Source organism: Anarhichas minor, unplaced genomic scaffold, assembly GCF_050575085.1.
Source record: "Anarhichas minor isolate MPS153535 unplaced genomic scaffold, ASM5057508v1 ptg000039l, whole genome shotgun sequence".
NCBI lineage: Eukaryota > Metazoa > Chordata > Actinopteri > Perciformes > Anarhichadidae > Anarhichas > Anarhichas minor.
In genome coordinates this window covers 205856-218110 of record NW_027466485.1, presented here as the reverse complement: position 1 = coordinate 218110, position 12255 = coordinate 205856, and the positions used below count along the sequence as shown (strand labels likewise).

Genomic DNA, 12255 nt, shown 5'->3' with positions numbered 1-12255 from the left:
TCCAACTGATGTTTTAAGTCACTTTTGAACACAATACAGCAGTTGAGAAACACTTTCACCACAGTAGTTTGTCTGGAGCCTTCATTTCCATCACATGATCTTCCTCAGCAGATGAAGCATGTACAGTTGTCAGAAAATTCCAGAAACTGGACCTCGTGGTGAGATAGTTTTTTCGATGAGAATATGCTAGTTTTGTGTTTGATGTTTTCAAATGGATTGAAGGATTACATACTCCTGAACAGTTAAAGAATGTCGTCCAAGGTCTTCGCCTGGTGACCGTGGCTGAGTGGAGCGCAGGGCCGTCCTGCAATCAGAGGTTTGGCGTTTCGATCCCCGGCTCCGGCTCCACTAGTCGCATGTCAATGTGTCCTTGAGCAAGACACTTAACCCCAACATTGCTCCCGCAGCTGTGCCCATGGTGTATAGATAGATACTGAATTATAAGTCGGTTTTACACCTCACAAGAATATCAACATGAGTTTTCGAAGTGAGGAGCACAAATTAGTTTTTTACTGATAGATTGCATTGACCCATTTGCTTTAACGTGGTTCAACATGCATTCTTTCAATAAAGCACTAACTATCAGTCTAACTCAAATGTTTCTTCTCCCAGTTTGATGTCAGGACTGGCAGCCCTCGACGCCAAGTGTTCCAGTCGGCTCGGTCTGATCACAGTGTCCTACTACCTGTGGACCACCTTTGTAGCCGTGGTAGTGGGAATCATCATGGTCTCCATCATCCACCCAGGCGGTGCAGCCCAGAAAGAGGACTCTGAGGACAGCGGCAAGCCTATCATGAGTTCTGCTGATGCCCTGCTGGACCTCATCCGGTAGGATCGACATAACCTCCATCCGACTATACATGTGCATACCATGAACAACCGTTTCCTCATTAATGAGTCTGACATATGTGAGCGATACTCAATGCATGGCAATTACTGTATTAGGCTTTTTGTCAGACTGAAGTGGAGCACATGCTGTTCAGTTGTTTTTTAAAATCTCCTCAATAGCAGAAGAAGTCATGTATGTAAGTGTTCCATTAGTCAGTCGCTACAGTACGGTCATTGTTAGGTGGTCTGTACCTTCACATCATGGAGTGGGAGATTAGCAGAAAACAAACGGAGCCTAGGAGGGATACAGCGAGCTACAGACGCCGCCGTCTTCTGATAAAACCCCCACTGAAAGCTGCACATAGATCTCAGATCATTTCTGTGCTGCAAGGGATTTGTCTTGTCTTGTTTAAAGGTGATGTATGGAGCTCAATTCTGAAGAGAGGGACATACAAAAGGGGACCAAAAGGGATGAGATGTAAGGAGATTGATCCATAGTGTGTACATAGATACACAGTACACAACAATGATATATTTTTAAAATTTGTATCAATGGGGTAAGACCAGTCTGTACCATTTCACAGCAGTTTTTCGAGGCCATATTATAATGATACAGTTATGAGAGTGAAACTAGTTAGCGTGAGCCACCTAGCTGCTACATCACCACCACGGTAGCTCTTTGGCAAGAACGGCACAACAACTAACCATAACATCTCTATAAATACATGTATAATCAAATTGACACATTACTCTATTACACAGACTCGTGATTCGAGCATCAGGAACACGTTACATTCAAGGATATGATATTTAGCTTGGCCCAATTCCGTGGACAGGCAGGATTTATGAACCATACTGCAGCCAGCCAACAGGGGGCAACGGAGATGTTTTGGCTTCACTTTTAGGGGGAGCTGTCATGTCTTCCATCTTTATAGACTCAAGATCCAGAAATGCTAGATGCTACACTTGCCATAATTCAATTTACTGGCATTACTCAGCAAATCTTCACTTGCTGGTAAATTACTTTGTCTCTCAAACTCCATGCCCTTTGTTTATAATGCTGGTTCCCGGCACAGATTACTACTGACATCATCAGGTTTTTTTTTTGTCAGTTCCCTTCACGAAGGACATCATACAACTGGACTCACAGGTGGTAGTAGTGCTCCTTCTGAAGTGTAAACTGGACTTCACGTGAATTGGGCTTGATCATCCCCTTATATGTTGATGAGGTTTGTCTCACCCTTTAGGCTTAAAGGCTTTATCAGTGGCCCTATAATACATGACCCTATTTACAGCACAACAAACGTGTTGTATTCAATATGTAAGAAAAATAAATGCATATAGTGTTCCCATGTTCCCATGGCAATGTCATTCAGACATTTGTGGCTTGCTGGCAACAGACAGCACGGCAGCAGTGGCGTAGTTCAAGACATTTAAAGTGGGACACGACATGATACATATGTTATTCTATTCTTTGAGTGCTATCAAGGATGTATGTCCCCAGTCCTGCAGACAGAGAACCTTATCTGTGAGCTCACCAGTGTTTTACTTTCTCAGCTAAGAAATGTTCTGTGCTGTTACTCATGAATATAAATGAATATAGAAATGACTTGATGCTTTGTACAAGATGGCACGAAATAATATCAGGAATATTTGCTTATAAAAGGTTGACCAAACGGGAGTCACAACACCTCACTAGAGCAATATCTTACTTTTTCAATCCTGAGACAGGATTAAAAAACATTGGTTGTCTTAAGCTGTTCAGTTCCCGTATTCGGGGATGACTTCATTGTTGACTAAAAACATTTAATCTTCTTTAATAAGAGATGTTACCCAGTTTCTCAGACCTAGCATCAGTAAACAGGACTATTAACAGTCACCTGTCATACATTGTGCCTCTGCAAGTCTAATCTGAGCATTCTATTTCATGCTGTTGGAGAGATGGGGTGAGTCCAGGCTGTTAATCAGAGAGCACATGTGCAGAGCTGCGCAGGCAGGCGGAATGGATCAGTAGGTGACCTTAAGACTGCACTTAGTATGAACTCTTAACAGTGGGACTGGTTCAAAATGCATGTTTGCAAGTGCAATTATGAAGCTGAGCAGATAAAAAATTATATTTGTTATTACAGTTAATATTTTATCCATTAATAAATAGATATTGATTAGTACAGCCTGAAGTCATAATTCTATTTCACTGTGGGTCTCTGTTGAGTCCAAACTGAGTCATAGGGAAGAACTGTTCACTCCTGAGTTTGGTATTTGAATGCAGTATACAGTGGCCATCGTGTGTGCATTCATTCTCATAACCTCTGGATTCATACTCTAACGTATACCTTGTAACTGTGCTACAATTACTTAGAGTACATTAAGAAATACTTCCAGAGACTTTCCATCTCACCACCCTTGATGTTAAGATGGAGTATTAGGGCCACTGGTAGGAAAAAAAATCGGAGATTTTGAGAATAAGAACGTTCAGAATCAGAATGTTTTAAGGGGGGGGAAAAGTCATAATATTTTGAGAAAAACTTTAATATTTTGAAGAAAGTCCTAATATTTAATTTAAAAAGAAATGTCGTAAAATGTTGAAAAGAAAAGTCATACTATTCTGAGAGAGAAAGTCACAATATTTTGAGAAAAAAATGTAATATTGTGAGAAAGAAATCGTAATAATTTGAAAAGGAAAGTTGTAATATTTTCAGAAGAAATTTGAAATATGGCTGATTAAACATCTCTGAATTACATCTCTTCCTCTGGGGGTTCTTACTACATGTAAAGAGGAACAGGTATCTGTTTCTTTTGACTCAACAGCAGTTTACAGTAAATGTCACAAGGTGTGAGATCCTACTTTCGTGAATTAAAAACGTCTAATTTGGGCTTTGAGATGAATCTACATCCATTGTGCTTTTTGAATGGGCTTTATATCTACAGTAGCTGTACTATGAGCCTGGAAAACTCGACATGAAGTGAAATACAATTGGAATTTCAATCGGCCACAATGACAGGATTTCAAGATCACAGAGTGTCTGTAAAACATAGAGCATGTCACTCTGGGCAGTCAGCTGCGTTTCGGGTCTTAAAAGACATCCATTTCTGTCTCTGCAGTGCGCCGGTAAAATGCAACCTTGGATCGGAATACAGTCATTTAGTGGTGGCACTAAAGGTTTTTAAAAAATGTCTGTATTGCATTGGATGTTCTCAGTCATAGTTTTATCCAGATTGTTCAACAAGTCAGTCAACAGAAGACAACAAGGGGTGTGGATCCCCGTATTAACACCGTTCCTCTGGCTAAGGTCAGAGAGAATATTTTGTGGTTGTGAATCTTAAAAAATAAGTTATATTTTGTTGTTTTATTGGTTTACTTTTAGGAAATCTAATTTGGTTTGATTTCAGTTTAAGTGCATATTAAGATCTGATATAAGTTGGATGTTTGCATTAAATGGTTTGGTTGGACTTTAGAAAGAGGGCATGCCATTACTGTTATACGCTGTACAGGAACTTTAGGAGCACAACAGGGAAGAGTTATAAAGTCAGCTAACTGACTCTATGGTGTGAATTACAACTACATTTAACATTAGCTAACATCAGTGACCATAATCTGCTGGTCATAGCAAAACACCTCCGTGTACTGAATGGTGTTTCCTGAGTGTCCCTTATAAGTGATTTCATTTTTTGTGTGCAATCAGCACACAAAGGTGATAGTGTAAATAGAGTCAGGAGCAGAGATACAATGAATATTGTCAGACCTTATACACCCCCATCTCCAAACAGTACGGGTGTCTGGTGAGTGGAGTGCAGATGTTTTTTTTAATGCAACTCCATAGATGAAGTCAAACTTCAGGTCACACCAGAAACCTCTATTTGTTTCAGTCAAATTAACTCTGCCTTTTGTTTTTATTGAATTGTAAATTAGAAAGTATTGTTCTAAATAACTGGGAACATAAGGTGAGGTCACACCTGCCGAGTAGGCACTGTGTTGCACAGCAAGCAAAGAAATTATTTCAACATGATTTGGTTTGTTAAAACAGGAGGGTAACAAATTACATCCTTTTTTTTTTACATTGGAGTCACAATAGAACAGAGTTATTTTGTTTTTGTTGTTTGTTTTCAATTTTTATTTTGTATGAATGTTAATAAGTATGTATTTTTACACCCAAAAGCTTATAGTATTGAATTGTTTGCTTACTTTCCTAAGTAAGGGTTTCTGAACCACACAACAGAGTGTTTTAATATGTGTGCATCTTTGCTTCGCAGCAACATGTTCCCATCTAACCTGGTCCAGGCCACATTTCAGCAGGTGAGACGATCGCTATTCTACACATATCGCTTTCAAACACAAAGTCAAGGTCTCTTTTCTGATTCTGTTTCTATTCCCTGGCAACAGTATCGAACGAGCAGCGAGTACACTGTGAAACCCAAGCCAACGGTGAGTCAGGCCCAATCAGAGTCCACCACGCGGCGGGCGCTCATTTACGGTATCCAGGACGATAATGGAACCGACATCCAGAATTTCGCCCTTGACCTGACTCCGCCCCCTGATGTGCTCGTACGCATTCGGGAAGGAACAAGCGACGGAATGAATGTCCTTGGAATCGTTATATTTTCAGCCACCATGGGTAAAAACCTGCATCATTTTTGTCTGGATTCTGCTGTGGCTTCAAGTAGAATTCATCACTGCCAATTTGAAATGCACATTTTAACGATGGCGCCGTTTATTTTCACAGGTATTATGTTGGGAAGGATGGGGCCAAATGGCAGCGCCTTGGTGAACTTCTGCCAGAGCCTGAACGAGGCCGTCCTTAGAATTGTTGCCATTGTTATATGGTAATGCTCTCTTTAACCATACTTTACTTCAGGGAAGCTTTAGACAACTTTAAAAGATGTACCTGCAGCAGGAGGGTCAACAACTCAAGCTAAAATAGCTGCCTCATCTCCACATTACTGTAAAAGCTGAATCTGTGCAAACCAGCTGATAAATAGCTATTCAATATGACTACAGGCAGCACAGGGTATGAGTGCAGAAGTATTGTATTTAGTTTTATGGATCTTAGCATTGCAGAGTAAAGTTAGTTGATATAAAATTCCTGCTGCACAAGTATAGCCCCATTATTATGTTGTTGTTTTTTCAAACATTAGCACGTTTAAACGTTAGCATTAGAACAAAGTTACGTCAGCATATGCAATTTCTGCTGTTTGCCAGCTGCACGATTAAAGAGCAGGCAGAGGATATTTGTGACGTTAGGATGTGAGAAAATCCTAATGTTTACCTTCAAGATATACCAGACACATGTGTGTGCTAGATGATACAGGGGAAGTTTCAGTCCTCAGCAACTATTTCAACACAGGATTTAATTCATTCATATTAAAGGTCATTTAGTATTTAGTACAAAGAATATTGCAGAAATGCATTTTCTATTGGAAGCTATCTAAGTCAGCCATCTCTGTAAACTGTCACCAAATGACACGCTGGAACTCTAAACGCAAACTCAAATTGATCAACAAGCCGTTCATCATAGACGCTGGCAAACGTTTGCGATATTCATTAAATAGCTATAAACACACAATAACAGTATGAACAATATTATTTTTTGCTGATGAGTTCCTGTGTAGGACTACCCATCACCTTATCATGATCCACGGCCCTAACAAGATTTCCTTTGCAATACTATTTTTGGGATCATGGAAATTTATGCTTTAACACCAAACTTGAGCATCTCATGATGGCATCGCGTGGGAACCTGTCTATAGATGAACAAATCTAACAGTTGTATCATTTATAAAGGACTTCCCAGCCACTGCTGCTAACCCTCTGAGCAACTCCTCGCCCCGACAGGTACTTCCCGTTCGGCATCGTGTTCCTGGTGGCCGGTAAGATCCTGGAGATGAGTGACCCCTCAGCCATGGGGAAAAAGCTGGGCTTCTATGCCATAACCGTGGTGTTTGGTCTGGTGTTGCACGGCTTGTTCATCCTGCCTTCCATGTACTTCTTCATCACCAAAAAGAGCCCCATCGTTTATATACGGGGAATCCTGCAAGCCCTGCTCATCGCCCTGGCAACTTCTTCCAGGTAAAGAAAATGACTGCAGGGAGAACAAACGTAATTAGTTTGTATTGATGTGTTGTGAAAAAGGTTTGTATGTGGTTTTTATTTTCTCATGAATCAAAATGATATATCCTTGAGTCCTAATACCACTTATCCTTTCCTTTCCTTTCCTTTCCATTTACTGGAACCTACCATGAAAAGCCTCAAAGGGGCTGTGGGAGATCAGGAAACATCTGGTGTGTGTGGGAGGAGATGGGAATGTAAAGGAGCATTCCACGCATTTGATTAGACTGGCACCCATCCATCTGCCTGCGTGCATGCACATGTTGTTGATATTTTGTGACATTGCTCCTCTATACAAACTGACCAGTGAATTTACCTGACACTGTCAGTGATTTTGCATGTTTTGGCTTATTCACATTAGCAGACATTATGTTCGCTGTGGTTAGACTTCAGACTTCTGCTTCAGCCAGTGGCGGCCTGGAAGGTATAAAGCGACAAACTGAAAATCTGAAACACAACAGCGTGCTTTGGAAAATGCTCCTCAGCAATGTAGGGTTATGTGATTTTACATGAATTGGTTAAAACGCACAAAAGGTTCGGCATGGACCATGAAATGTTCTGAGATCAATCAAGTGTGTATCGAGATTCACACACTTTATTATTCATTTTGCCGTGCCAAGGCCAGAGTAAGTGTGCCTGCTACATGGCCATCAGCGCACATGGGTTCTGTACTCAGATCAGCCAAAAGCATGTGCTGCATCCTGAATGTCTCATACGAGTTCCAGCTGTTTCTCCCAACACAGCAAACCACTAGACACTTGTTTACACACATGCCTGGGAGAAATGATGGGATGGTTATGCAATGATCTTTTTTTGTTTTGCCTGACCTTTGAACGCTCTGAGCTCTCTGTTTTAATCTCTGTCTTCCTCAGCTCTGCCACATTGCCTATAACCTTCAAGTGCCTCTTAGAGAACAACCACATTGACCGCCGCATCATCCGTTTTGTGCTCCCTGTGGGCGCCACCATCAATATGGACGGCACCGCTCTCTACGAGGCCGTGGCAGCAATATTCATCGCACAAGTTAACAATTACGAGCTGGACTTTGGCCAGATCATCACCATCAGGTCAGTGGACCATGCCGTACACCAGCTGTGCCTGTAAGCTCCTTAACGTGGGGAAGATATTACTGGGATTTTAAAGCAATGATATCAACATCATTAAATCCTTTAAACTGACGAGCAGATATGCATTATACATAATTTTTTGATTTTTTAAATATGCACACTACACTTTTCTGTGATTTTCGGACTTCATTTTTTTCTTTGACGATGATGGCCTTTCTTATATCTCTTAACCAGATAATACAACGTATGTTTAGTAAGAACCTCTAAAAGTTGTTCTTTTTGATTTCTGAAGTACGGAAAAGCAGGTTATTTTCACACTGATACATCAATAGGGCATTCTAAGAGATTCCTAAGCGAGAATTGGAAGCCCAGATTACAGAAAACAAATGGGTGTTTGGTACAGCGCGCAGAAGATAATCTGCAGTCAAAGGCAATACATGATGAAGGCAGGCTCCATCGTGCTTTGAGAGTAAAGCAAAGAGTGATGCTCATTGTGTTTCACGCTGTCCCGAATTACAAAAATACTGTGTACGTCCTCCAATCTAAGACATTTTTAAAAACCAGGGAACGAACCTTGAACCAGGTCCAGTGTAGCCGTTATCCCCGATGCACACAAGGAAGACTTATTAACGTTTCAACACCGAGTGTGGCTGGCCTAAATACTAATGAAGTATAAGAAGTGTCTGACTGGCCTGGTGTATTCAAGAACAAATTGTTCACTGTTGTGTTGACTATACCTGTGAAGAACAGTGTCATAAATCAGTAACGTAGGAATATAATTGACATCACCATCAGTTGTCATCCTGCTCTATATTTGCAACTGTATGCTTTTCTATATAATTCCATAAAGCAACTGTAGATTGAAACTATCCGCTTATCTCTCTCTGAAAAGAGCCATGTGGCCTCGATAAACCACCGTATCCAAGTCACGCCACTGCCAGACCTCCGACCCCCCCCTTGCATTCTCTCACCATGATGAGCGGTGGGATCATCCTGTCCTCAGCTTCTGGATCTGCACCAGATATCAGACGTACACTAACATGTAGTTCACCCTCCACACAACGTGGAGGGTGAACTACATGTTAGTAGTTCACAGAGCAGTTCAACGTCTCACAGAGAGGATGCTTTTAATCAGTATCTGGACAGTTGCTATGGAGACATTGTCTGACTCATGAGGCCCATGACTTTATTCCGTCCCAAGAACAAATTAATAAGGTATCATTAACTGAATGAGTGCATGTAAGTGCTCAACTTTCCCCTTCATATTCGTAAATCAGTAACAGCTGCAATGACCAGCTGTCTACGGAGTGAGTTCAGCTCAATGAACGATCGGCTGAGTCTGTGAGAATACAGACACTGAAGGAGGGTTGTGGGTTGTGTTGTAGGAAGTTACCCTTTAAGCCACCGTGTGTAGAATTTGCTGTTAATTTAACATCTTTCAAATTATTATAATATTAATTATTTGTTTGTAGAAATGTTTTTCTGTAAGTGCTAATGCTAATTTTTTTTTTTTTTTTACTGTTTCTTCACACGGCCACTTATACAGTATATGGTTATGGTAGGGAAACAATGGTTTGGTATATTCATAAACAACTTGGTTACTTACGTTTTCCCCTGTGACACAGAAGGCACCTTTGAACTCCCTCCATTGTTGCTACCTCCCCCCCCCCCCCCCCCCCCTCAGTTAGGTTCACCTTGGCTCACTCTTCACAGTTCTGTTCTGGGTCATATTCGGTCTTCCTGGTGTAACTTTGCCTGGAGGAGTCCATCCCTGTCGCCTCTGCCATATTCCAGTGGTGCTGCTTTTGCTTTTCTTTTTCTGTATAAGAAAACAAGAGAGCAGAAGAGATGGACATTCAAATGGAAAAGATGAGTGGTGATATGCTTTTTGTTAAAAAAAAGAAGAAAAAAAAGTCAAGGATTAAAAACAGCACGACCTTGTGACCTTTAGTTGTGTATCGGTCTCTCATGACATCCCGCAGGAAGCACTGTTGAAGGTCAACAGCCATTATTATCCCTTATTAAATGTTACATTACACACAGCTGTTATGTTTACGAGTTGACATCAGGTTTCTAAATCTCCAGTATCACAGCCACTGCAGCCAGTATCGGTGCGGCAGGGATACCACAAGCCGGACTGGTCACCATGGTGATAGTGCTAACATCCGTCGGGTTGCCAACTGATGACATCACTCTCATCATCGCAGTAGATTGGGCATTGTAAGTAGCACGTGTGTCCACTTCCATCACTTTTGTCAAGAAAACACATGAGCCCCATCTTCTTCATCTCTTCTTCATTCGGCCAAAATGTTCCGAAACATTTCCGCTTTAAGTTGAACTCATCCTCTCGAACGTCTTCATTTTCTACAGAGACAGATTCCGCACCATGGTAAATGTAATGGGTGATGCTTTGGCCACAGGCATCATGGCACATATCTGCAGGAAAGACTTCATGCAAGAGGGAGATGGGGTGAGTTTTATTTTTAGCTTCTTTTTTCTGCAGAAAGTGATAACACGAACTGAGATCAGAGCTTTTCCTTACACTCCATAAAAGCAGACGTTTAGGAAGGAAGCATCTTTTTTGTCTGTAAATTACTGAAATTATAAATTGTAATTACAAGAACTTCTTCACCAAATAATAAAAAAGCATTTATTATGGGGGGAAAAGGGTATAAAATTCTGACAAAGTCACTGTCCAGCTTCTTTTCCAGCTCGATTTCCTTCCAGACGCATGCTTTCATTTTTTTTCTTCCACTTCCCTAATTCCCTTCCTGTGACCCTGTCGGCCCCCAGGTGCCTCTGATCTGTGAGCCCAAACCCATTCTGATGAACTGCCACAACAACAATGGCAACTACCGGCCCCCTTCTTCGGGGGTCAAACACGAGCTTGTCCCCTCCGACGTGGCCCGGCTGATGCAGCTGGAGGAGGGCGTCCGGCCGCCTTCCGACAGGAAGAAGCCTCCCATTCCCCCGAGAAACCTAAAGAAGAGCAAGGAGCACTGCACCATTGACATGAACGGCCTTGAGACCAACGTATAGCCTCCTCCTGGAGTTCGATGTGTTGTCTGTGTGGATGTGCTGACCTCGGAGCAGAGGGAATGCTTACACAAGGGAGTACAGCGCAGCCAGGCTCATCTTCATCTCTTCATCTCATTGTTGTGGGGGCAAAACTCATTGGTGACAACATGTCCTGAAAAGTGAGAAAGCCTCGTGGTGGGGAAACTATATAGCAGTGAAATGCTTTCTGTACGACTGGACAAGTATCACACTGACAGTGGAGCTTATCACACCGAAAGGACAACACTATGATTTTATTCATAAAACTCGTCCTTGGTGTGGACCTGCAGCACCTAAACCTTTGATTACAGGTACATGCATTGATGAACTGATTTCCTATTTGATACCTATATTTTATATCATTTATGATTATTATAATTTTTTTTCTGTATGTTAATAAGACAAGTTTTTATTTTATTTTATTTTATTTTATACGACTCCAAGCAACCAGCTGTTTGTGTCATTATAAGAGACAAGACAGGGTTGCAAGTGTCTGGTTTTAGTTGAACGATCAGGAGGCAAAGTGAAATGCCCTAATTGTTTAATTTTGCCTTAACAAAGTTGGTGGTGCTCGGCTTGACGGGATGACAGGGCTGAAGAAAAGATCGTAAATTTGTCCTTCCCTCGTGACATAACTGGGTGTTCAAGGGGCAACATAGAGATTTGTTTATACAGCCTCAGGAGCACTTCATTGAATTAAACTTTCCTTGCACAGCCTAAAACAACCACCGTTCAACATAAGCCGAGTGGTCATGGAGTTTATTGGTGGAGTGAATTTATTTTTGCTGCTATTCGCAAAAATTTCAAACAAGAGCCGAACTTTCTTTATCTACAGCACATGAACTTACTTTGGAGCTAATGTATTAGTTGATATCATCTCTCACCCGTATGCACCATCACGACGCCGTTCTGTTGAGGGTAACAAAATACTCCTGCTCACACTGGCCATGAAGGGATTGCACCCTGACAAACTCTATTGTGAGACACGGGACAAAATGTCCTCCTTTGTTGCCTCATTCACTGTTCATTTGTTTAAGGGTTTTCTCTACAGCAGAGGTTTTCAAAGTGGGAAGCAGGCCTCAAAAGAGGAGCACATGGAATAACTTTCAGTAGATGTGTGTGTGATCTAGTTAAAGAGTTCAGAGATACAGTAGTTTTGGGTATTTTACTGTTTTTACCATTTTCTAAGACGAAAACACA

The 12255-nt window shown here is 41.4% G+C and overlaps 1 protein-coding gene across 2 annotated transcripts in view; it reads left to right on the top strand.

The window, feature by feature from the left end:
- Positions 1-12050, top strand: part of slc1a7b (solute carrier family 1 member 7b) — a 36070-nt gene extending 24020 nt beyond the window's left edge. Inside the window, exons 3-11 of one of the 2 annotated variants that reach the window (XM_076107479.1) lie at positions 613-828; positions 5080-5122; positions 5210-5441; positions 5550-5649; positions 6659-6892; positions 7804-7998; positions 10084-10218; positions 10369-10468; positions 10792-12050. In XM_076107479.1, the coding sequence (XP_075963594.1) occupies positions 613-828; positions 5080-5122; positions 5210-5441; positions 5550-5649; positions 6659-6892; positions 7804-7998; positions 10084-10218; positions 10369-10468; positions 10792-11037 (1501 nt within the window). In that variant the 3' untranslated portion in view covers positions 11038-12050. Of the gene's footprint in view, positions 1-612; positions 829-5079; positions 5123-5209; positions 5442-5549; positions 5650-6658; positions 6893-7803; positions 7999-10083; positions 10219-10368; positions 10474-10790 lie in introns of both variants that reach the window. The other variant, XM_076107478.1, reaches the window with a different exon arrangement.
- Positions 12051-12255: the final 205 nt, after the last annotated feature.